We start from the raw sequence: 27,824 nt of genomic DNA, 5'->3' as shown, positions 1-27,824 counted from the left end.
ACGTGCTCTTCTGCCTGTATAGGACTCTGTTTGAGCCTCATTTGATTTATTGTAATATTATTTGGAATAATACTTACCCTACTTATACTGAGAAACTCTTGATATTACAAAAGAAAGCCATAAGAGCTATTTCATGGTCCACACGTAACTCTCATACAAATGCTCTCTTCCATAGACATGGCCTACTAAAGCTTCCTGAATGTAACTTTTATCACAATGCATGTACAATGTACAATGTTGTCAACAGGTTAAACATTAGATTGTGTGAGCTTTTAGGAGCAGCTTATGTCTAGTGTGGTGTGTGTGAGAAGATGTATATAATGGAATATATACATCTTCTCACACACACCACACTAGACATAAGCTGCTCCTAAAAGGTAAATATAGGAACTTAACAAGTGCTAGGTTTAGTGAATGTTACAGCGGTCCACAATTATGGAATGAGCTGGATACTAATTTAAAACAATCTGCTTCATTATCTATATTTAAAAAGAAACTAAAACAACAACTACTGGAGAGATATAAACCCGAGGGATTTGCGGCCCTTTCTCTTGGTACAAGGATAATTTCAAATTGAGGTACAAAGGGATTGTGACTGTCAATTTTTGTCTGCTTAAGGTAACTGTATTCTAAATACCCACAATTTATAGAATGGTTGTCCTGGCATTTAAAGTTCACATAATCCTTGCCAGGTGGTGGGGTGGTGCTGGTGGTGCTGGTGGTGGGATGGACCCCTATTTATAAGCTATTGCTTCTTGGGAGTCCATTTTTTCACAATAGAACACTATTGTTTTTCCTGATCAGTTGTTGGGTAGGTTACTTTGAACCGTGGTGTGTACTGTAGTAGTAGTCCTTGGCTGCTGAAAAAGTAATATATTTTGTAACTTGTCACTTTTGTAATATGCTACTCCTAACATGTAGCAACAAATGCAATGTGTGAAATTGTGGAAATAAACTAAACTAAACTAAACTAAACTATGAGAGAGAGAGAGAGAGAGAGAGAGAGAGAGAGAGAGAGAGAGAGAGAGAGAGAGAGAGAGAGAGAGAGAGAGAATCATGTATATATCATTTATGTGGTTAACATTCATATTGGCTATCGAGTAGGAAGTAGCCTACCATGCCATCACATAACATGGTATACCATGGTAACAACGTTTTTGACCATCTATGACCAGCAGAGGGAGCAGTAAAACTCAACAATAATGTCTGACACACACACACACACACAGGGTTTATGTTGTTAGAGGAGCCGCAGAGAGGCTCACAGCAGGGCTGAGTCTGATCGTTCTTTGGGACTGATGGATTATCGTTCTGATCGAGTCCTCTGAACGGAATATTTGGGCTCTGTTCGGTCAGGTAAAGCGGGTTTCCCTCTTCTCGTGTCGTGACGTGTCTGTAAGTGTGTTTGATCTGTTGCTTTGCTTATCTTACTGAACGCGATGCTTCCAGAATCGTTATTCCTTTTGCACTTTTCCATACGCATTCTTCTCGTTTTCCCTTTGCGCGATCATACTCTTTTAAGATCATAAACTGATCATCTTCACTCACACAAGACGACAGATGGACATTATTTGAAGGAAAAAGTGTGGTGGTTACTGCATTGTCGGAGTTCAAGATGCAACACTTTGACTGAGACATTTATTGCGAAAAATGCGTTATCATAGGCGAGCTGTCATCTAATATACTTATCCATATGTTTGAGTAGATGCCAAATAACATGGGCTTTGTTTTTTCAATATCAAGATTATAGGTTAAATTGAACTTGTGTAGCCTATGTGTTTACAGTTGCCGCCCTAAGGCATATAGGCTAGTCTATATATAATATAAAACAAATCCTGTACAGAAGTTAGATTAAAACACTGTGTGCCAAGTTCTGATAAATGCAATACATGAATTCTTGTTTGGTTCCAGTGTTGCAAGTAACTCTAAAAGTATACTATAAAAGTATTTAATTACTAGCTACTAATTACATCTTTAACAATGTAATTAGATTACTAATTACTCTCTCTAAAAATTAATACAATTGCATTAATTATTCTTGAACTGACTAAAGTGTGTAAAGGTAGAATGTTAGCCTACATTAAAAACGTACATTTTAAAATTACATTTTGATGTTAAATTCACTATTGTTTTATATAAATTGTTGTATAGCCTACCATATTTAATGCAATTACATCAGAAGTAACTGTAATTATTTTACAGAAAAATGAATAGGAATCCCTTTACTTTTTCAAAAAAAAAAAAATTCAAGAAAGTGGTATAATCACAAAGGCAAAAAAGTACCAAGTTAATACACGAGTGTAGGCATCTTAATATTTTTTATATTTTATTTTAAGGAGTTAAAATAAATATGAATTTTTGAGTCAAGAATATCACTATCATTGAAGAAAGCATGCTTTTTTGTTTTTTTTAAACGAACTTGATGACCTTGAGATACTGTAAGGAGGGTCTTCAAGGAAGTGTTTTATAGTTCTTGTCACATGACAGAATGGCTCCTTTTTTTTCAGTGACTGAAACCATGTAGGCTATTCAAGTCATTCTCTGTATGAGTTGCATTTTTGTATAGTTTTAGCCTTCACTAATTCATTTAAATAATCCTGTGATGTGACACATTCTGAAAGTATGAATATTTCATGTCCTAGTTTTAGATGGAGAATGGCATGTCACACTGCAAGAGACTGTCTGAAACAGTGTTTGTCATTAGAGTCACAGGGGTTTGCAGTTTTATTTCAAAAAAAAAAAGGTGTTAACTCCAAGCTGCAGCTGAAACCTTGTAATACTTCAAATGTCAATGCATACTTGTTTTCATGTCCGCTGTAGATGAGTGAAGGGTGTAGTAGTCAAGGAAGTGTGGTTCAATGCTCTCATGATGTGGCCTCTGGCGGCTTTAAACATCTGCTCAGTTCATCAGCTGTGTGTGTAGTCTGTGTACTTTAGATATGGTCAAATAGCTTGTTGCAGGAATGAATTTAAAAGCACAACTATTATATGTATTTAGAGTTAATAACAGTTTCTGCTTCTGTGTGACTGGGGTAAATTACATGTTGCTTGCTGGTGCTGTGTGTAGTGTTGTCAGTTTGTGTTTCAACAGACTTTGGTTGTCCTACATGGTATGTTTTTGCTGCAATACGTTTATAAAAGGGAAACCAGCACTGTGTTAAAGGGATAGTTCACCCAGAAATAAAAATTCTGTCAGTAATTACCCACCCTCATGTTGTTCCAACCCCGTAAGACTTTCGTTCACCTTCGGAACACAAATTAAGATATTTTTTATGAAATCTGAGAGCTGGCTCACTACTCCATAGGCTTCTATGTTATTGAAACTTGCCGGCCCAGAAAGTTAGTAAAGACAATGTTTAAAATAGTCCAAGTGACTACCGTGGCTCAACCATAAGTTTATCAAGCGACGAGAATACTTTTTGTGCGAAAGAAAAACAACAACTTCATTTTCTTCTGTGTGGGCCTCTGACGTGAGTTCGTCAGAACGTAGGCTCACGTCAGAACGTCCAGCCCGATCTCATCCCAAGTCGTCATATACTGACGCTTTTGACATTTCGTCTACATCGAACACACATGGCACCCTTTAGCGTCAATATGAGCCGCAGATAGATATGGGCCAGAAGGCGCCTCCTAGCGGTCTAACCCTAACCCTACCCCAGACCTAAACCTACCCATAACCGAACAAAGCTCTGTGCGTCTCATATTGACGCTAAAGGGTGCCATGTGCGTTCGATGTAGAGGAAATGTCAAAAGCGTCAGTATATGACGACTTGGGATGAGAATGCGTTGGAACGTCAGAACATAGGCTCACTATTGGCCGATGCTGATCATGTGTGTGATGCGTGTGATGTACAACACGCTGTTACACTATGTGAACTCACTCAGAGGCCCACACAGAAGAAAATGAGTAGTTGAATAAAGTCGTTATTTTTGTGTTTTTTTGCGCACAAAAAGTATTCTAGTCGTTTGATAAACTTATGGTTGAGCCACTGTAGTCACTTGGACTATTTTAACGTGTCTTTACTAACTTTCTGGGCCGGCAAGTTTCAATAACATAGAAGCCTATGGAGGAGTGAGACAGCTCTCAGATTTCATCAAAAATATCTTAATTTGTGTTCCGAAGATGAACGAAAGTCAACAAAAGTAATGTTGTGTTATTTGTATTGTGCTATATTAAGTTGCTCTTGATTTCGCAGGTGACAGGAAGCTGTGCATGTATGGCTGATGGACAGGTGTCTGAACCAATCACAGGACAATGCTGGCAAGGAGCCGTTTCATCGTGGTGCTGGTGGTGGGTGCGCTGCTGGCGGTGCTGAGTTTCAGCTTGCAGTATTGTAAGTGTGTGAACCACAATGAATGATTTCACTCACGTTTCCTCTGTATGAGCTTACAGCTATTCATACATACTCTAATGTTTCCCTGGGGACTGCGGTGTATGTATGTTTAGTGTGTCAGGTGGGAATTTAACCTCCGCTGGATTGTATTTACATTCTTGGGATGCGCCTGTGTGTGTGTGTTTTGTAATTCCAGTGGGAATATGGTCTCAATTAGACCGCATTCAACACACTAAACAAAGGCATTTCCCTTGAAGTGCTATATTATGGATTTTTTTCCTGCTTCAGTAGAACACAATTTAAGTGATCATTTTTTAATTAGCCAACAAAACAAATAAAAAAAGACAAAGCGTGTCTATATACTCTTACAAAATCGTACGGTGGCACACCATGGAAATACCATTATACTTTGGTTGAATTTCATGGTATTAACATGCTAGGTGCCACAATCACCAGCTGCCTCTCCTGGACTACGATTGTTGATTATCCTTTCAATAAACTACTCCAGTTGGATCCTCAACCCTGTGTGTCAGAGCAGTTTCATGACAGAAGACATGGATGGACCCAGCAAAGGAAATTCGGTTCCTATGTCAAGGTACCCATACCATAAAGGTCAACACTGAACAGCACTGTGTTCTCGCCAATCGACTAAACTTAAAGATGCTGTTTTTAAGGGCTTGTATTGTCATGGCTTAACTGAGCCCATAAAATCATGTATGCCTAGAGGAAATAAGAGTCTAGAACAATAGAGTCAGTTCGTATGTTTTGCTGCTGGTTATAAGGGGAGGTTGAGGAGGGCGATTCCCCTAAACATTTGTAATGTGGCCACCGGAGCTTGGCCCATCACAGTCTCCAGTACTTCCAGCTTTGATGGTGGCAAAGTCCTGTTCTCTCAGCGCTTTCCAATCCGGTATTCCCAAGACCAGGTTCTCTTCACAACATGGCTGCCACACCAGAGTCTTCAGGTGGTCTTCGGCCCCACCATCTCCATCGTGGGGATCTTTAGTCCCGTCCGCTTGGCTGTGGTGGTCATTTGCTCTGCGGGGGTCTTCAGTCCTGTCTACACTGCCTTGGTGGTCATCTGCTCCACCATGGGGTCCTTCCTCCACTCCATGGACCTGGCCCTCCATCCCACCCCCGGGTCCGCCTCCGCTCCACCTTCCTCCTGGACTTCTGTGACCCGTTGAGGAGCATCTGGATAACCAGCTCTCCCCTCTTGTTCATTGTCATTGCAACATGGACTACATTTCCCGGAACTCACTTGCCGGTCTCATCTTCCCTGATTGTTCTCAGCTATTTCTCATTACAGTCCCTAGCTAAATAAGCCTGGTTAATTTCAGTCACTCATTTCAAAGTCTCGTATGTGTCTGTATTGCATTTCTGAGCTTTGTATCCTTGTTGCCCGTGTCTTGGTTTTGATCTTTTGCCTGTTGCCCTGGATTTCTCTGTTTGCCTGTGCATTGAACTCTGTCATTGTTTGGACTGGGCTATTGACATCTTGCCTGTTTTGGACTACGATTGTGGATTATCCTTTCAATTATCCTGTGTGTCAGAGCAGTTTCATGACACTAGGCCTGTAGGCCACCATGAACACCCTCAATATTCAGATTTTGGGTCAATCAATATGGGTTTTTCAATAACAAATTCTTAAACATCTATAAAAAGGTACTGTGGTGTTACTTTGAAATATACTATGGTGCTTAAATTCACTCCAGGGTACTTGATGGTGCATGCCCAACAAACAAACATGTAATTTAGCATTCTGGGAACCACTAATCTAAGATCCTTTCATCCACTGTACAGAAGAAAGCATCAATGACATGGCCTATGCCTGATGCACTGCTGTGCTCAGAAATATGTCAAACATTTCTGAAGTCGTAATAAAATGGAAGTAGCGACAAATATTTTCTTACATATTATGACGTACAACCAAGTGTAACAGATTATCAGAAAAGAAAAAATCTAGGACGAGGACTTGGTTCTATGCATGGGTTGTTGATTGGATGTTGAGGATGTTAAAAGTGGAGGCAGATAAATGCAAGATTGCAAGGGCGGGGTTAAAACAGACTAAATGATTGGAGAAGTCCTGCATACATCACCAGAGAGAAGTGTGCTGTTTTCATTGGGAGGTCCAGTTATGACATTTTGATTAATCCTTTTCCCTGCCAAAGATGGAATTTTCCATAATTTATGACGCAACACTTTCTCGCCAATGACGTAATTTTCCTTCATTAACGACACAACACTTCTCTGACATTGACTATCAGGCATCTTCTGAAATAGTACAGAATCTCCAGATCAAACACAGGCGAAGAAGAAGCAGAAAGAAGCGATAGAAGCATTGCTTACGCACATGTAAAATAACGTGATCATAAAACATTAAACAGCATAAAAATCAAACCTGACGTTACTGAATAAAATGTCGACCCAGGTAGGGTTAATGACTGTGAAGCTTTGGGGGTGTTGATGGACTCGATCTACTCCATCTCGATCTACTCCATCTATGTTTTGATCATCGTTCTGAATCCGATCTGGACATAGTGTTTGACAAAAATGCGATTTTTCTCAGTATTTTGTTCAAAATGTTGCTTTTTTATGAAACGTACCCACATTCAAGTGTTGATAAAGAAGAATGCACAAAGCCTAGAATATATATATATATATATATATATATATATATATATATATATATATATATATATATATATATATATATATATATATATATATATATATATATATATTAGCAGTCTCTCATTCTCTCATTCTTTTGACATATTGCATGTTCAGATATTAATACAACTAGATATTATGGGGGGCCTTGACATTTTTGTGAAAATGATCAAAAATGCTGGCGCTGGCTGGCATCTTTAAAAAAAAAAATGCTGGTGTTGAAAGAGTTAAACAATTCAAGTTCAAAACTACAAAATTTTAACTGCTTGCAATATGATTTAGAACATGCATTTAGAAAATAGATACATTTTAGGTGAATTTTCATTGCATGCTGACTTAAGACAAGCACAGACTCTCTCTGACCACATTTACATGAGCTTGTTAACCCAGCATAAGTTAGGGGCCGCCAGCTGACACATGGATGATACTTTACAGGCGGTTGGTTTAGACAGTCTAAATGCAGTCCCTGGAATCATATCATGTTTACATGATTTATTTTTAAGACTAGAAACCGAGCAGTCAAAAAACCTGGAAGTCCCAAAGCCATTAGTGAGAATATGATTGGCAGAAGAGAAATGTTCATGTATTTTTATAATATAAGGGTCAGTTAGATTGGCTTTTTGAGACAGATTATTGCCAGATTAGACCCCAGTGTCCCATGTCCTTGACTGAAAATCCTCTTTCGCCGAGGACTGCGGTTATCTATATCTTAGAAACCAGCCCTGCAGATTAAATATTTCATGTCACAGTGACAGCTACAGGGAAATCCTGCTAATTTAGTCGTTTAACAGCGCAGATGGTAAGAATTTGCAAAGCCAACTCAAATGAAACCAAACATGACATTTTTTTGGATGAGGTAAGTAGGGATTGGTCAGTGATACTGTTAATATCCGCCCTCTGCATCCCACATCCAATCACAGCTCAGTCTGAGCAACAGGATCTACCTGGCCAGTGTACAAGAACCAAGTTTTTGTTGTGTTCAGACATAAAAGAGTCGGCCTTTGACATGGTTTTCAGTCTCCCTCTGTCCTTAAGTGTCTGTTCAAACTTGGCAGGTTTGGTTAGATTAAAACGAATTCTGGTGCGATTGCTCTGTTAGTGTGGTTCATTTAAATAACTGTGAACGCTGCCATCTGATCCCTGTCCAAACAAGCAGACCGAGAGCCGAGCTGAAAAGATGGGTCTGAAAGATGGGTATTGTTCCACTTCCAAACGAACTATGGCGCGGTTCGACTGAAATATGAACGCATCACGGACCAAAGACATCCAAACAAACCAAAAATAGGACATGATCTCACAAGATGAGAGCCTAAAAAGGACAGAATTCTCAAGCATTCGTGTTTTTTCTCGTCATAGTCGCAATGTTGCCTATCACAGTTCAGTACAGGCATCAGAACAGTGTCTCCCCGCAGCAGATCTATGTTTGTGTGTGTGACGGAGAGAAATTCCTGCTACTGTTTTTTTCTCCTTTACACATTTTATAAGCTCTTCATGAGTTCTCAGCTGGTCAAAAGACCATCATATGCAGAACTGAACTAAAGTATGAACACACTCTAAACCATTTCACTGTCTTTTTACCATTTTGTGCATCCACCTTTAGACCAGTTGCTTAAAACTCATTGCAAAAATAGCTCATAAAAGAGTTATCTATAATGCAATGTCGTTTTAAGTGACAGTTTTTGTTCTGATATGGGTTGCACTAATGCTGATTATGTTTGTCATCCTTACTGTCATTCTGCCTTCCTCACGTTGCCTGTTTCTTTCACCCTGTGTGAGGTCATTACTAATTCATTCCCTCCTTTGTGGTTTCTCCAACATGAGCTGAAAGCTGTCTGAATGTAGGACAGAACCGAGTCTTAAATTATCCTCTCTCTCTCTTTACTTCAGTTCACTCAAGCATGACTGATGCAGTTTTAAAGAAAGAGGCTCCAGGTCTGTAGACTAACAAGCAGACGGAGAGAAAGAAGCTATACATTGAAAATGAGAAAGAGAGAAGTGAAGGATGAAAGAGGACCGGTTCTCATCCTGGTTAATTGTAGGTTTCTGTCAGCATTGCTTCATCGCTGAAGTGCACGATGCCAACACACACACACACACACAATATCAGCCCAATGGCCTTGAACAGCAGTATAAACACTGTCTGTCCTGTTTGATTTGTGTCTATTGTATTTGTGTTTTAGGTGTGTGTGATTTTTCTTGTACACTATACTCGGCTACAAAGAGCTCTTTGTGTGGCCGGCCTCTACACAGAGCTGTCCTGTGATTGGCTGAGAGTTTGGAGCTAACATGTGATTGGACAGGCCACTTTTAGAGGCGGGAGTAAGTCAGAGGGGGTTTGGTGCTGAATTAAAACTAGTATGAGGTGCACAAACACACACACCTGCACATGCTCGCTTTCACATCTCCACAATGTCCGTCGCTGTGCGTATAAACCAGCTAACCGTTATACTTCTGTCTGGTGAGTTTAACTCCTGGTTGGTTACATCAGTAGTTGGAAATGCTGGAGTCAGACCTGTTTGTAATAAAGTGTTCATTTAGCCCGATGCCATTTATTCATATATTTAGCTGTTTGGTTGTTTCTATGCTAACAGTGTTTTTCATTATATTGTGTGTGTATTCAAAATGTAATTGTTATATAAAAGGAACAAGCTTGTCAGGTTTATGTTCAGTTTTTTTCTTTTTATGTTGACCCAGTTTCCTAGTGCGTTTCTTTTCCTTTATTCCGTTCACCTGGTTCCCATTAATTATCTTATTAGTTCCCTCATTTGCCATGTTATTAGAAAACAGAATAATTTTGTATTTAAGTTATAATGCATTTAAGTGTATTAAATTATAATGTATTTAAAAGTTTGAGGATGATGCTGCAGGTTTCTCTTAAAACATTGTTATTTAAGAATCATCATACCTTATTTTCACATTTTATTTCCATGTATGTTTTAAAAAAAATAAAAACATTAATTCAGTTTTTCATAGTGTGTGTGAAACAGGTTAGATTCTATAAATGCTCTTTTTGGACTGGTTTAATAAATGCTGGTTTTGAAAAAGTTATTAGAGTGTGTTTTCATTGTACAGTTTATTCTTTTGCTTAAAGAAAATTGCATTTATCATAATATAAAAGTTTCTGTAATTATTTATGTGTACTTAAAGTGCAAATATGTAGCTCAAAGATGTTGGTCTTGTGTTTTTATCTGTCACATTGAAGGATTGTAGGGCCCTCTTTCTGGTAGTTGTCAATCACTGGCTAATATCCGGCCAGACTCCTCCCTCTGCCCACATCGCCATGGCAATTCCCAAAATCCAACAATCCGCAGCACTGTGCAGCCTCAATGTTTGTTCTATGAGGTCAGAACTGAGGAAGCTGGAAATAGTGTGTGCTTGTGCTTAATGACTCTCATAGTCCTTTCTTTCTTTCCCTAGTGCACCTCATTCCAACCAATCCGGTGGCAGAGCAAAGGTCACTTGGTAAAAGCAGAAAGCGTGTGAATCCAGTCCTCCATACGGATCCTCCCGCCCCTGACCCCATCCGAGACACCCACCAGTACTGTAATTACCCCAACGTCAGCGAGCACGGCTGGGAGGGTAAGAAACACACACACATTTACCTTCTCGCACACCTGAAGACTCTCTCAGACGTGGTGTGATGTAGTTGTGTGTGTCGTAGGTCACAGTCCGGCGGACTACAGGCTGCTGTCGGTCCAGGTGATGATTCGTCATGGAGACCGTTTCCCTTTATACTCCATCCCAAAAACCAGGAAACCCGCCATAGATTGCACCCTATCAGAGAAGAGGTATGCATTCATATATTAATGATCTGATGATGCCATCTATATCTATCTATCTATCTATCTATCTATCTATCTATCTATCTATCTATCTATCTATCTATCTATCTATCTATCTATCTATCTATCTATCTATCTATCTATCTATCTATCTATCTATCTATCTCACTTTCCATCCGTCCGTCCGTCCGTCCATCCCACTCTGTACATCCATCCATCTATCCCATTGTCTGTCCATCATCCATCCATCTATCTATCTATCTATCTATCTATCTATCTATCTATCTATCTATCTATCTATCTATCTATCTATCTATCTATCTATCTATCTATCTATCTATCTATCTATCTATCTATCTATCTATCTATCTATCTATCTATCCCACTGTCTGTCTGTCCGTCCGTCCGTCCATCCATCCCACTCTGTCCATCCATCCATCTATCCCATTGTCTGTCCATCATCCATCTATCTATCCCTCTGTCCATCCATCTATCCCATTGTCTGTCCATCATCCATCTATCCATCTATCTATCCATCTATCTATCTATCTATCTATCTATCTATCTATCTATCTATCTATCTATCTATCTATCTATCTATCTATCTATCTATCTATCTATCTATCTATCTATCTATCTATCTATCTATCTATCTATCTATCCCACTGTCTGTCCGTCCATCCATCCATCTATCCCACTCTGTCCATCCATCCATCTATCCCATTGTCTGTCCGTCCGTCCATCCATCCATCCATCTATCTATCTATCTATCTATCTATCTATCTATCTATCTGTCCGTCCGTCCGTCCGTCCGTCCATCCGTCCGTCCGTCCGTCCATCCATCCATCCATCCATCCATCCATCCCTCCGTCCGTCCATCTATCTATCTATCTCACTCTCAGGCTATCTATCTGTCTGTCTTTGTCTATCTATCTGTATGTCTGTCACAATATAATGAAATGACTGAAAAAGTACATAATGCGTCATTTTAAAATGCTGCTGTTTTCAAGGTCCATCATATTAAAAGATTGTATTTTCTTTGAGCTTACAACTGATAACCCTCAGTGGACTTATGTTTGTGTGTTTATCAGGTTTACTGTTTATCAATAGGGCATGCAGTTTATGAATCGTTATCAGATTAATATTCCATTCCCGCAGTCGTCTTTTATCCATCCCTGAGCCGTGTCGCCGTGGTTACGGCAGCAGTGAAGAGTCACTGTAATGCTACCTAAAATAACATTGTTGTGTTTCCATGGATTCATCATAGTATTCTAACCAATGACATGACAAATGCTGTGCTTCAGAATATCCCAAGAATTATTAATCATGCACAGCAACCCATAATATTCCCATGATGTCTGAGATTTATGTATTACAAAGTAATCCTCAACCATAAATCCTCGTCTCGTTCTCATGCTCTAGTTCTTCACAAACATGCAAACCTTGCTATCTAAATACAGACATACCCTTAGAGGTCTGATGTGTGATTGCCTTTGTGACCCGACCCAACAGGACCGTAATGCTCTGACGGGTTCTGACTTAAAATGAAGATGTATTATAATAAAATGCAGTAATCCAACATCCCTGCTGGAGTTTTCTGAAGTCTATTCAAAATGATCAACTTTACCCCAGAGTCTATTGCATATAGTGCATATAGTAATGACAGAACATTATTTTGTTTTGATTTATTCTTAGTTGCATTAGATCTGCATTAAATCTATGCAATAATTTTTTTAATGATGCATGTTTCATGTAATTGTAGTTGCATTATGTATCAGTTTAGTGTAGTAAATATCCATGCTCTTGATAATGCTGTTGTCGTCTTCTTTCGGGAACAAAGCTCATAGCAGACCTCTGCCCTTGACTTTATTTGACTACTACATTTACATTTACATTTATTCATTTAGCTGACGCTTTTATACAAAGCGACTTACAATTGCTATATATGTCAGAGGTCGCACGCCTCTGGAGCAACTAGGGGTTAAGTGTCTTGCTCAGGGACACATTGGTGTCTCACAGTGGATTCGAACCCGGGTCTCTCACACCAAAGGCATGTGTCTTATCCATTGCGCCACCACCACCACCGACTACTAATTATTTGACTAATTATTTGATACAGACTAACCCACGTCCTACTCCTGAAAGTAAAAATTTGCTTTTTATAATAGACCAAAAGGCTAATCGACCTTTTTATTCCCTTTGAAGATGTCCCGGGTGCATGTATAGATTAGCTTGAAAAATTCAAATAGTTTTCTAGCTTCTATCATTATACATGTTATCATGCCTCCCCCTTGTGGATATATCTTGTAATGACACTCTCACGTGGCTCCTCAGAGCTGCTTGTTGGCCATTATGATGCATTGTGTTGTTTAGACCAGAGGTCTTCAGTCCTGCTCCTGTGGAGTTCAGCTCCAAACCTAATCAAACACACCTGAAGCAGCTGATCAAGCTGTTTGGGATTACTTGAAAATATACAGGCAGGTGAGCTGAAGTGTTGGAAATATACTTTGCAGGACAGTGGGGTCCTCAGGAGACATCTGGTTTAGACTGTTAATCTAAAAAAAAAAAAAAAAAGTTTCATGAATGTAATGGATCAAATGTATTTCTGATTTAAAATAAGTTCTAAAACCTCTTTCATGGTTGTAATTTCACAGAGAGCCCTCTCACCCCCTTTTGGCCGCCTTCATTAGTCACATGGCTCTCGGTGGGCGTGGTCACTGGGACGCATCACTGGGATCTCTGCCCCGATTACCCAGTCACAGCACCTGTGAAATGGGAGAGCTTACACAGACAGGTAACCAGTCACAGGCTGCGTCTGAAATCATACTCTCTTGAGTAGGTACTTATTTTGAATAAGTAATTACTTCACAACCGCTAAGAAAGTATGTTCTATATAGTATGAATGTGTGTAGTATGAGCTATATTGTCATTATCATGTGACCTACCAGCGTCAGTTGTGTCCAAGCGGGAAGGAAGTCGACCGGAAGTTGAAGCCGGCCGCGTGCCACCATCTTGTAGCAGAACTTCACCTGCTGTTAGCATCCCATTGACTCCCATTCATTTTGGCGTCACTTTGACAGCGAATAACTTTACATCTGAGGCGTTTGAAGACTCCATTTGTCCATTATTTATTTCTAAAGAAACACGACAATGTATAAAATGCTCCATTACCATGTAGCTTACGTTATGGCCCAGTAAAAACAGTTTTTGTAAAAGTAGGCTAACGATTGCGTCATAACCACACGACTCTCTGTCGCACAGTAGAGAGATTACCGTATTGACGGGAGGAGAAGCTCGCGGGCAATCGGGGAGACGTGGAGGCAAAATGACAAAATAATTAATCAGAATACCTAGCAAAAGTTTCTCCTGCTCGTAGCTCATGGACAGCTCCTACTCACGCTCTCCGTCTCTGCAAGATTCGGAAGGGAATGATTCAGATTTCTCATGCCACAGCCACTAGAAGACAGACGGGTTGCTCACGTCACATCTACGTCGTCAAGCTCAGTTTGAGTCTGCGCGTCAGGAACGGAAGTCCTAAAAAATCGCTGAAAATGGGCTTCACTTGCCTCAATTGAGTTCCAATGAGATGACTCTGTCCATTTCTTATACTGTCTATGGTTGTGTCGCTTCACTGCCATTCATAAATCCTCTCCTGTGGCCTCATGGGATAGTAAAGTGTCCATCATATGCACACTTCAGAATCTCACCGGAAGTAGTAGTTCATCCAGGTACTTTTTACCCACTCTTTTATGAGTACTGTGAAATCAGACATATTTCTTTTGTCACATACTGTTTTTCGCCTACCCTACTATATAGCAGGGAAGTATGTGATCTCGGATGCAGCCACAGTGTGGCAATATTTATGTAAAATCTATTATACATATACATTATATAATATCTATGTATGTATATGTATGTTGTATTCTTGGTGTGAAACTATCATTAACTAAAATCACAAAGTGCTGCTTGAAATGAAGTAAATGTCAACTGGAATTAAAAAAAAAAATTTTTTATATATATAAAATGAAACTTATGTTATTTAATTTAGTTGCCTATGCAACATTTCTCATTTTTGCTTAAGTACTAAAATAAAATTTGGTATAAAAACTAATACAAATTATAGACATATTTAAAAAAAAATCTAATATAAATGACAAAAACAACATTAAACAAACATAAAAAAAATAAAAAAATAATTCGAATTAACAAAAACTGTAGCAATATATCAATGACGCTAAAATATCACTGGTGTGAAATGTTACTTATTAACATTTCTTTCTCTTTTTCTCTCTGTCAGGAGTCGTACAGCACTTGAAAAACGGCGATCATCTTCGCCAGGCCTACATCAAGCGTCACAATCTGCTCGCTGCTGATTGGTCACCGCGTCAGTTGTGGGTGGAGACTACAGGTAAAAGCCGCACCCTCCAGAGTGGATTGGCCTTCCTCTTCGGCTTCCTCCCGCATTTCGATTGGTCGCGTCTGACGGTTAGACAGCAGTGGAGTACGCTTTTCTGCGGTTCCTCGTGCGACTGTCCCACACGCAACCGGTACCTGGACCAGGAGCAGCGTAGGCAGTATCACCAGAGGACAGCCGACACCGAACTCGAACGCACGTATGTCGCCATGGCCAAGACGTTAGGTGTGGCCACAAAGACTCTGAGGGCGGCCAATCCAGTGGATGCTTTGTTGTGTCACTTTTGCCACGGTCTTCCCTTTCCATGCTCCAGCACACAGTCTACATTGAATGCTCCAGATGAGGGGGCGTGTCTTACTCTACAGCACTTTGCTGTGATTCGACGGCAGCAGAAAGACGACGAACTGGAGCGGCGGAAGGCGGGGCTTTATCGTCGCTACGCCGTGCTCGCGGCTCATCCGTACCTCAACCGTACCGCAGCGCGACTGGAGAAGATCGCCAGAGGAAGCCAGACGCGCAAAGGCACAGAAGAGGCGGGCTTCGCTTTAGCATCTGCTCATGACGTGACCATGGCGCCATTGCTAAGCGCGCTCGGTCTGGAAGGGGCGGGATTTCCACGATTTGCGGCCCGCTTAGTGTTTGAGCTGTGGAATAGCCCCGAAGCGAAAGAGAGAAAGAACGATAGGAAACGTGGAAAGTGGTTGGATGATATGTTTATTCGTGTTCTTTATAACGGAGAGGACTTGACCTTTGACACAGCTTTCTGCCGTGACCACAATCGACACTCTGCTCAGCCACTGTGCCCTCTGGGTAATTTCCTGTCTTTTGTGAGGAAGGATATGTTCAATATCGTTAATGCTACGAGTTACCAGCAGGCCTGCCGCCAAATTGTACTGTAATATATGAACAGAGCGCCAAGGGAGGATGAACAGGAATAGTTTACCCAAATATTCTGGACAATTCTGTCATCATTTGCTTCATTTTGTTCCAAACCCATATGACTTTTTGTGGAGTGCATATGGCAAAATGATCAATAAAAATGAGAAGAAGAAAAAGCAAGAAAATCTCCCTAAAAGTCCATTCGACTTAAGCACTTTATACCAAGGAGTTTCCAGGTGCTTATCACTGCATGTTTTCATTGTATGGATCAAGAGCAGCATTAACATTTTTCTAAATTTGCTCCTTTGTTTTCCAAAAAAGGTTTGGAATGACGTGACAGTGAGAGTTTCAGAATAGTTTTTTTTGGGGGTGAACTGTTCCTTTAAGAGTGAGTACTGCTAATGTTTTTGATGTAGTGTTAAGTTTGTGGAGCAAATAATTGTCCTGCACAAAAATTGGTACACTTTGCTAATCACATCAAATCAACTGACAAAAACTGTTGTTTACAGCAACTTTTTTTTATTTTTTACAGAGATTGGCAGTGATTGAATATGCACATCTGTATGACGACTGTGGTTTTAAATGTGACGTGATGTCAAACGACCCTAAAAAGCACAAATATCCAGCACACAAACAGTCACTTGTTAAAACACCTCTTGCCTTTATTCTGAGTCAGTGATATAGGAATCCTGCCCAGTCATCATGACAATCCCAATGGATGTGCTAAATAGAGAAACTGTCAGTTTTTTTTTTTTTTACACATTTCTTAAATATTTGTATTAGATATAGGGCACTTCGCCACTTTATTGCAGAGTTTCTGCAGTGATCTGGAATTGGAAGTTATTTCCATTTCACGTCTCTTCCATTTGATGTCCCGGATGAGTTCTCACTTGAATTGTATTAGCAGAATTTCTAGTTTTGCGCAGTCATGTTGTCCTGACACATTCCTCACACATTGTGTGTGCTTTTAATTTCTTTTTTGTTCTTTTTATTTTTGTATAATGTAAAGCTGAAAGGAGTGGTAGTATTTCTGAGTACTGTAAAATTGATTCAAATGAACTTTTGTATTATGACGTTCTTATGATTAGTGTGCTGCCACATTCCAAAGCACATTTTTCAATAAATGAATCATTTTGTCTAAAATTTTTTTCTTTTAGGTTTATCTGAAAAAATACATATAATTTTGACTTTCAGACAAATTGTATAAGTAAACCTCACTCCCCTGATCTCAAGAAGTGCACTAGCGACTAGCACTAGAGACTGTGGCCTTTAGCATCCTTGTTAGCGCGCCTGCCTCCCATGCCATAGACGCAGGTTCGAGTCCCGTTTGTAGCGGGGCGAAAACACAGTTTGTTTTGATTTCCATGGTAATGATAGATGGTAATGATAATGAGGCCACATGGGTTTATTTAAAATACCTGATAAGTACAGTAACAGTCCAACGCGGAAAGATTCATTCAACTAATTGTCCTACAGTGTTGGTATAAGACCAGCTGTACAGAAAACACCAAAGAATAATTCTGCATGGGCGTATCTAGGTTACTGGCTATTAAGCTATCAAACTAAAAATTTTAAATATATGATGCCACTAATTTTGGTAAACTTTGGTAAAACTTTTTTGGTAAATCAATTGTTTTTCACCATTGTATTAACCAGGCAACAAAACGTTTTTCGAAGCAGACTAGTGATTTCAGAGATCTTGAAGTCGTGTAAAGCCAGTAAATCCTATTGGAATTGGTAAATACAGTCATACCTTTCACTCATATGAGCATACTAGCTAAATTAACTATTGAACTGGCCAAACTAGTTATATTCTTCTATTATATTCTTCTATATTATTCTTCTATTTTGTGTTTCACATGCTGGCCACAAGGTGGCAGGAGACTTTAGTCTGTGGTCATGGCTCCGAGAGTAAGAATTCAGCCAGTTGACTTCAGGTTGAGTCAGCACGATAGAAGTAGTGCAAGCATCAGTTCGTTGGTCAGCATTATACATACTAAATGCAGAAAGCCTCTTTGGATTTGAGTCATTATTGTTAAATATGAGATTGCAAATCATGCGGACTAGTTTTAGCCTTGCTTGTCAAATAACTCAATCACAACAGCCAAAAATCTGTCCCAGAGTAATCTCCAAAATTTCCCCAGGAGTGTGTATTGGGATGTAAGTAAAGGAATCTGAGGCCTTGTGATCTCTACGAGATGATTTTAATTAGCCGCTGCCTTCCTCGCCAAAGAAAAGATCATTTATTTGCTGACTTTGACAGAGAAATCGATCTTAATTAAAGAGAGTTAAGAGTGTGGGTTTCTGATGGTATTTGTGTGCCTGTGAGTGTTTAGAAACTACGGAGATTAACTTTCCAAATTAAGCATGATACAGAAATGATTACGCTTCCAGACAAAACACTTTCTTTTGCATAATCCTACTTTAGCAATTACGCCAAAAATGGCTTGTTTTTGGTGTGTATACTATGGACCCATTTGGAGATCTTCAAAAAAGTAATGAACTTTACAGTCTCTATGAAAGAGAGTTTACAGTCTCTATGAAATATGCATATTACTATATAGGACGCAAAACGCAGTATGTTAATGAGTAAGATGTCTTATTGGTCTAAAATTATACAGTAGCCAATAGTACATTTTAAATCCATCACATTCAGTGTGGATAAGTTTGGCATAAATGTTAACGTGGTGGACACGTGGTTAAAACCAAGACAAACCAAAGTTTAGTAGTTTTTTTTTTTTTTTTTTTTGATGAATGAAAACCACTTTTTAATCAACCAATCAAAATTCATGTTCATTGTCAATGTCCATGGAGGCTAGGATTCTTAATTGTTTAAACGGATGAAATATCAGCAAGAGAGATAAAGTGAAAGGGAAAAATATAACAAAAATATGGGAACTGAGCAAATAGTATCAGTGAAATATTTTATCGATGTCCATATTTAAAGGCATAGTTCACCCCAAAATTTTAAATTTTGTCATTTACTCACCTTTGTTTTATCCAAACCTGTATGAATTTCGTTCTTCTGTTGAACACAAAAGATGATATTTTGAAGAATATGGGTAACCAAACAATTGATGATCCTTACTATGGAAGTCAATGGGGCCTGTTTCAAAATATCATCTTTTGTGTTCAGCAGAAGAAAGACATTTATACAAGTTTGTAACAACTTGATGGTGAGTAAATGATGACAGAATAAAAAATTTTTTTTAACCTTTAACATTGACCTCTTCAGAGCATTGAGGCCTTCATCGGGTCTCCAGTAATGTTAATAAACGATTGCCTTCATGATCGTGTCTTCATAAAAGGCTTTCTCAGTTCTGTGCATGTGTGTGTGTGCATGTGTGTGTGTGGTCACATCTGTGATGCTTCACTCACTGCTCTGCCATAACATTTTCTTCAACCTGATGTTTCCTCCGTCAAAAACAGATCCTAAAACGCGAATAGGTCTCCACACACACACTTAAAGGGTGCAGAAAGCTATGGAACATTAACATTAACGCACTGTGAGTTTTCCATGTGTGTGTGTGTGTGTGTGTGTGTGTGTGTGTGTGTGTGATTGAGTGATTGAGCGAGGAAAAGAATGACGAGTGAATGCTGGTGCTGAGTGATCATGAAGTGTTTCAGAAATCCTGACCTCCACATGCCAGACGCTGTTCATCAGCCAGGCCAAACCTTGTGTTTCTCTCCCCATTCCTCCCTCAACACGCTTACAAAGGGATTGAATATTTTAGACGAGGTGGAATTAGTAAACAAATGTGTGTGAAAGTGTTTCTATAAACATGTTGTTCTTATCGCAAAACACAGCTACAGACTTTCAGCTCTGATATTTAGCGTGTACTCGACTCTCACCATTTGTACTATGGACATAAATGATAGAAAACACAACACACTAGTGATGCCCTAGCAACCACCCAGAACACCCTAGCAACTACCTAGCAATAATTTAGAAAACTCTAGTAACTGAATAGCCTGAACTCCTTAGCAACACGCTAGCAACAGCCTACAACCACACACACAAAAAAAAACACCGGTTACTGACTAGAAATACACTAGCAACCACCAAATAATAATTTAGACATTTTTTGCAAATGCCTGAACACCCTAGCAGATCCCAAGCAACCACAAGAACACCATGTTACTGAATAGAAACACCCTAGCAACTACCTAGCAGTAATTTAGAACATTTTAGCAACATGCTGTCTAAACACCAATGCAACACGCTAGCAACCACCTAGTACCTAGAAAGCACCAAGAACACCATATTACTGGCTAGAAACACCCTAGCAACTACCCAGCAACAATTTAGAACATTTTAATAACTGCCTGAACAGCCTAGCAACTCCCTAGCAACATGCCAACAACCACCTAGCAATGTCCTAAAGCAACCACCAAGAACACATTAGTTAACATGGTAGAAACACCCTTACAACCACCCAGAACACCCTATAGCAACTGCCATGCAATAATAAAAAACATTTTATCAACTGGCTGAACTCTCTAGCAACTTCCTAGCAATAGGAACATCCTAGCAATCATTACTAGCTTGACTATGTTGGATGGAAGACAGTGACAGAGACTCAATTCACACTGTTCTCACAGGTATGACATGGTTGAGCCCAAACACCCCCATGTCAGTCTCAGTGGTGTCTTCCATCTCCACCTGTTCCTCAACACATACTGAGCTGCAGGTCGTACCAGCTCACCTCCTGCAGGGACACACACACACACACACACACACACACACACACACACACACACACACACACACACACACACACACACACACACACACACACACACACACACACACACACACAGAGAGAAAGAGAGAGATAAAGAGTTCCTTTGAATTTTTTTCTCTTATCGCATATTTCTTTGTGTGTCTGAATGACATTTGTTTAGATAAATAATATTAAGATGTTTGTTCAAGTATTAAACTTGGGTGCATAACTGATGTTGTGAAAAAGGAACGATACCACAAATCATGTCTGGTTAAAGAGAAGTGCAATATTACATTTAAAAGTTGATTTGTTAAAGTACATTTTTGCGCTTGGAATTTTTGGTACTGTACATACAGACCAGAATACAATAGAGGCCTGTAATCAACAACCTAGCAACCAGCCAGAACAATAACAATGCTCAGAATACCTTAGAAACTACTGTGACATGCATTGTCGTCAGAAAAATTTCACTTATTACTGAATAAAGAAAGCAAAAAGAAAAAATAACTCTAATGTGAAAGAAATGGTTTGTTATAAAATTAAGTTCTAACTGTTTGTGCTTTGCGCTGTTTCTTCATTGTGTGTGTGTGTGTGTGTGTGTGTGTGTGTGTGTGTGTGTGTGTGTGTGTGTGTGTGTGTGTGTGTGTGTGTGTGTGTGTGTGTGTGTGTGTGTGTGTGTGTGTGTGAGCGAGTGAAATATTTCTGGCTGGGTCTGATCCTCTCAGTTTTGTGCTCCAAAACCAGATGGGTGTAACAGATCCGAGCCAAAACGACACAGAACCCCCAGGGCAGAACAAATCCACACACATATCGCAATACAATAACACAATCACTTACCGAACCGCTTGAGACCCACAAACACTCAAGTAAACAGTCAGTCAGTCAGTCGGTACATTTGTATCTCACTCATTATTCAGTGTTTTGGAAGAAATCTGTGAATATACGTGTGTGTGTGCACTGTGCATGTATGAGAAGAGTGTGTTAAAACTGTGTTCAGTTATGTTGTATCAACGCAGACACGCAAGACGCAATACCAATGACCTGAAAATCGCATAAGGTCAAATATCCCTCATTCTGTGTGTATAATTCTACATGGAAAGGTGCAGGATCTACGACTTCCCAAACTGCACTAAATCTGTCTGAAAGGATCCAGAGGTGGCTGTGAAATTTTCCCTCCATTTTATTTTTTTCCTTTTCTTTTCTTAAGGGTGGATGAATTCATATTTCAGATAAAATAAAGTAGACTGATACAATCTTATTGTTTTAAATAATTCATGTATTATTATTATTTTTTGCGCTATTTGCTATTGCATTTGGTGCCACTAGCTGCACATAAATTTCACACTTCATCCAAAGAAGTGATTAGGTTGCTTGGCTCTTCAATTATTTTATAGTCCAGTAATTTATTGTGATACTCTCAGGACATGGTCCCATGGTCATATATTAACTTTCATTTGAATAATTTAAATCATGGCAAAGATAGAGATTCTATATTTGTTTCCAATTCACAGGAAAATAGACTATCTCTTGATATGTTTAGAAATCTAAACTAAAATTTGTCAGGTTTAGTCATTTGACCAAGTAAGTGTTGTCTTAAACTGCAAGTTTCTGGCATGTTGAAAATTAAATGTTGAAGGTCAAAATGTTTCTTTAATTCTGTAAAAGTGTTGCCAACATATAATTTCACCTTCAGTGCTTGGCCCCTAGTACAGCAGACAAAGTCAAGGGTTTAAGCTGTTTTTGACTGAACATACAACATTATCTCACAGAAATAATATTTACAAACTGTGAAAACACTTAAACATGCATCTCACACACTGAGAATAATAAATACCACATGATGCGAATTCTCGACTTGATAAACACACTTCTAATGCTTTCAGAGCCTACACACACACAAACTATAAAAAGCACATTCCTCTCACACACATTGCACATGTACGGGGAATACCGAAGCACAAACACATATTTCTCACACAATAAGGTCTTTTGTACTGCAACACACATACGCAACACACTAAGAATGTTTAAGAGTTTGTTACACAAGCAAACTCCACACTTAATTAAAAAATTACTTTCAAATGTAATGCTTAAAGGTTGCAAACACCATTGCATGTTCAATCCCAGTTATGAGTTACTGTGTCTTAATTGTCTTTGAAGAGATTAAATATGAATTAACTAGTTAGTTTTGGTTGCCTTCTGAGCTCATAATTCAAAGGTTGAAGGTTTAATTGCATGTTTGGGTTCCCATGAGATTGTGCTCAACCAGAACCATTTGACAGAATTAATTTACTGTACTTCCATTCGCTTGATATAATTATAAAGATGAATTTAGGAATGGCGGTATCCTGTGTGTTGATTCTTTGTGGCAGACTGACCTACACACTAACGTATTTTGAACATTTTTGTGAGCCAACAAAAACAAAAGGAAAAGAATCAAAATGTCAGTTACCTGTTAGACAAGCTGTCATGCTGTCATCTTAGATTTCAATGCTTCCCCCTGGAAAAATGCAAAAGATAGACAGTGAAGAGACAGGCTTTTTACTGCCAATGCTTCAAAAAGAGGTCAAGGCATCTGGAAAAGCCTTGAAAAGAAGTGTGTATGTGACTTATGTTGGATTGTGTGTGTGTGTGTGTGTAGGTCATTTAAAGTGCCTCCGTATCTCATTGGTAGTTCACTATAACTCAGAGCAATGTGACAGAAAACACATCCACAATCTTAAAAGCCCCTCAGAGGAGCATTTGTCACTGATATTTATTTTCCAATGTGTTTTATTGAGCAGAATAATGCATGTTGTTTGAAATATTATTGGTGAGATCATGGACATGCACATATACTGTAAGAACAATCCACTTTACAGCATTGAATGTGCAGCACACACATTTAACAACACATTTTTAAAGGTTTAACATTCACTTAATTTAAAAAATGCACCAACCAGCACATGTGCATCCGTTGTTTAAATCACTAAGTTTAAGTCTTATTCACTGAACAATGCGAAAGAGAGAGAAAGACAGATGTGTGTTTATGTGTGTTATAGTTTGGGATTGTTGAATTAAACATACAGGTACTGCCAAAAGCTCATCTGAATGTTCCAGCCTGTCTTTCTCATTCTAACGTGTATCTATTTTTTTTTTTTTTTTTTTTTTTACCGTGTGAGTGTGTGCAATGTTTATATCCAATTCAGTTCCCTTCAGCTTTATACATTCAATGTCATGAAGCTGAAGGCAATGGTGGGAAGAAAAACAAACAAAAAACATTGGTTACACTTTATTTTAAGGTGTCATTGTTACAGTGTAATTATATATTTACGTACCGAGTAATATTAATTAACTACATGTACTTACTATAAGGTTAGGGTAGGATTAGGATTTGGTTGAGGGTTAGTTGCATGTAATTATGCATAATTTACTGTTATTACTATGGTAAGTACATGTAACATATGTAACAAGGACACTGTAAAAAAGTGTTACGAAAACATTGATAGAATGGAAAAACAAAAAGCTCTAGATAGATAGATAGACAGACAGATAGACAGATAGATAGATAGACAGATAGATAGACAGACAGACAGACAGACAGATAGACAGATAGATAGACAGATAGATAGATAGACAGATAGATAGAATGAACAAGATAAATGGAACACATAGAACAGATAGCTAGAATGATAGAACAATAGAATGATAGATATAATGGAACAGATAGAATGGAACAGATAGAATGATAAAACAGACATAACGATAATACGTTAAGGAAAACATGGCTGTCCTGAATGAGACAGCATTCAATACTAGTTTCCTGAAAAGCAAGGAGTCACAGTCCCCCTCTGTGACTAAACTGGCTTCAGATGATTTAAATCTGCACTGTAAAATGGGCTAGTGACATTTTAATCGCTTGGCAAGGTTTACTGCGGTGGCATGGATGTTCATTAAAGACGTCTAATCCCCCGAGGGCGTCCACTCTCCTAAAGAAAGATGCTTTTAGCATCAGGAAACCAAACTTCTGACTCGTCTCTCATGCCTGCTGGAGAAACATTGTCTGTAATTAATCTGTTTTCACATATAAAGCGTTACATTGTGGTGAAGCCTTGATAGTTTCCAGTGTGTTTGCAGCTGAAGTCGTGGGGTTGTTAGTAGGTCGTAAAGATGAGTGAGATCCTGTGGTTTTGGCATTTGTGATCTAGCACTCAGACAGCCATGGTGACACAGGAACACATCGAACCACGAGCCTGGAGCAAATCCTACAGGAAAAGGACGAACGTGAGGGAGACTGAGCTCTATCAGGTCCAGAGTTGGGTGATGAGGTGTTAAAACAATGATGTCATTTGGTTTGGTAGTGGGATCCAAGTCTGAGACCATATTTAAACCTGAAAACAAACATTTAAAAAATGTTTTACATTTAAAACACATACAAGTTATGATGTAAAAGAAGAATCTGCACTATTCACAAATCAAACGTAAGTAAATTAGTGTATATATATATACACACAACAGTGAAAACATGGATTGCCAGAAAATTCTGTCAATGGCAGGGAAAACAGTTCATTATAGCCATCTCTGCATATTAAGCTCACACATGAGTATTTTAACTTTATTTTAACTATTAGAAAATGAATAATTTTCACCAGTGGCCTAATGCTTTTGAACCCCACTGTATGACTGCGAAACTGCCAGAAATAGCAAGAGAAAAAGAGCATTAACTTACACAAATTCATCAAACACAAAATGTCCTCCAGCACCTTCTTCTCTTTCTTTACAGTCCATCATATCTCTTTACTGACAAACATAAGGGGGAGGAATCTGTCATACTTTCATTCTCTCTTTGATCTCGCTCTTTTCTTCTGGTTCACCCCTACTGGTTTCATTCTTTACATTATCTGCGTGTCCAATGTGATCCAGGCCGTAGTGTGCTTGTGTGTAACTGAACCTGATTAACATGAGTAGACTGTAGTCACGTGTAAACTCCCTGACATACTCCTTCACCTCCCCCACATCTCCAGATCCACACTGAACTTCTCCATCAGTCTGAAAGATGTTAAAATGAATTTGTGTTATTCTCGTGATATGACAATACAATCAAGCACTCTGATGTAGACTCACCTCTGTTATCGGATCACTGGAAAACTTGAAAGGACTGAAACCACAAACCAGCTGATTTTTTTGGGCTGAAGTTCGTAAGAACATTCTATGAAACTGAAGTCATTTTATGGGTTTTATACTTCATGATTTCAGTGTATAAAAGGAGCAATTTTGGAAATCATTTGGACAGGCCTACCTGTGGAGCATTAAACATGCTCCAAAATGAACATTCAGCAAGTGAAATTGGCTTTGCTGAGTGAATAAATTGGCAATTACTTTTCAAAACTTAATACGTAACTTAAGTCTAATTACAAGAACGATAATTTGCGATTTCAATAATACCGTCTACTTGTGATCTGTTTTGCATCTTTTATTAGCATTTACTTCAGTGAAAACTTTAAAGGGTTAGTTCACCCAAAAATGAAAATTCTGTCAGTTATTACTCACCCTCATGTCGTTCCAAAACTGTAAGACTTTCGTTCATCTTCGGAACACAAATGAAGAATTTTTTATTAAATCTGAGAGCTGTCTCACTCCTCCATAGGCTTCTATGTTATGTTCTTGCTGAAGCTCAAACGTGCTGCGTTACACGAGAATGAACCTCATTGGTTCTTGAGGAAGCTCAAACGTGATGCGTAACACGAGAATGAACCTCATTGGTTCTTGAGGAATCTCAAACGTGCTGCGTAACACGAGAATGAACCTCATTGGTTCTTGCTGAAGCTCAAACGTGCTGAGTAACACGAGAATGAACCTCATTGGTTCTTGAGGAAGCTCAAACGTGCTGCGTTACACGAGAATGAACCTCAGTGGTTCTTGCTGAAGCTCAAACGTGCTGCGTAATGCGAGAATGAACCTCATTGGTTCTTGCAGAAGCTCAAACATGCTGCGTAACGCGAGAATGAACCTCATTGGTTCTTGCTGAAGCTCAAACATGCTGCGTTACACGAGAATGAACCTCATTGGTTCTTGCTGAAGCTCAAACGTGCTGAGTAACATGAGAATGAACCTCATTGGTTCTTGAGGAAGCTCAAACGTGCTGCGTTACACGAGAATGAACCTCAGTGGTTCTTGCTGAAGCTCAAACGTGCTGCGTAACGCGAGAATGAACCTCATTGGTTCTTGCTGAAGCTCAAACATGCTGCGTAACACGAGAATGAACCTCATTGGTTCTTGCTGAAGCTCAAACATGCTGCGTAACACGAGAATGAACCTCATTGGTTCTTGCTGAAGCTCAAACATGCTGCGTTACACGAGAATGAACCTCATTGGTTCTTGCTGAAGCTCAAACATGCTGCGTTACACGAGAATGAACCTCATTGGTTCTTGCTGAAGCTCAAACGTGCTGAGTAACACGAGAATGAACCTCATTGGTTCTTGAGGAAGCTCAAACGTGCTGCGTTACACGAGAATGAACCTCAGTGGTTCTTGCTGAAGCTCAAACGTGCTGCGTAACGCGAGAATGAACCTCATTGGTTCTTGCAGAAGCTCAAACATGCTGCGTAACACGAGAATGAACCTCATTGGTTCTTGCTGAAGCTCAAACATGCTGCGTTACACGAGAATGAACCTCATTGGTTCTTGCTGAAGCTCAAACATGCTGCGTAACACGAGAATGAACCTCATTGGTTCTTGCTGAAGCTCAAACATGCTGTGTAACACGAGAATGAACCTCATTGGTTTTCGCATGTCAAGCGAACATGCTTAAGCTTCCGTTTACAACAACTGATGTGTGAGTTGATGATAAATAAAGTATGTGAATAAAAGCCTAAATTCAATCTGTTTATCATATAAAGCGATTCTCTTCAGAACATTTTTACTAAACCGCTCAATTCATATGGATTAGTTTGACGATCTCTTTATGAACTCTTTGAAGCGTCAAATTGGTATTTTCATAGCTGTCAATGGAGGGACAGATTTCATCAAAAAGATCTTC

The 27,824-nt window shown here is 39.1% G+C and overlaps 1 protein-coding gene across 4 annotated transcripts; it reads left to right on the top strand.

The window, feature by feature from the left end:
* Positions 1-1,215: 1,215 nt before the first annotated feature.
* pxylp1 (2-phosphoxylose phosphatase 1) lies at positions 1,216-16,610 on the top strand. Of its 4 annotated transcripts, none has more exons than XM_082178845.1 (6): positions 1,216-1,356; positions 4,197-4,334; positions 10,425-10,586; positions 10,669-10,795; positions 13,444-13,583; positions 15,087-16,610. In XM_082178845.1, the coding sequence occupies exons 2-6, from the start codon at positions 4,256-4,258 to the stop codon at positions 16,100-16,102; spliced, it is 1,524 nt and encodes a 507-aa protein (XP_082034971.1). In that variant the 5' UTR covers positions 1,216-1,356; positions 4,197-4,255; the 3' UTR covers positions 16,103-16,610. The 4 variants fall into 4 exon arrangements, with proteins under 4 accessions (XP_082034971.1, XP_082034972.1, XP_082034973.1 ...); XM_082178846.1 differs by having other exon boundaries at positions 1,235-1,395; XM_082178848.1 differs by lacking the exons at positions 1,216-1,356; positions 4,197-4,334 and adding exons at positions 7,158-9,465; positions 10,210-10,349.
* Positions 16,611-27,824: the final 11,214 nt, after the last annotated feature.

Source organism: Leuciscus leuciscus, assembly GCF_965113295.1.
Source record: "Leuciscus leuciscus genome assembly, chromosome: 9".
Lineage (NCBI taxonomy): Eukaryota > Metazoa > Chordata > Actinopteri > Cypriniformes > Leuciscidae > Leuciscus > Leuciscus leuciscus.
The sequence above is the reverse complement of the archived record's forward strand: the minus strand, read 5'-3'. Positions and strand labels throughout refer to the sequence as shown.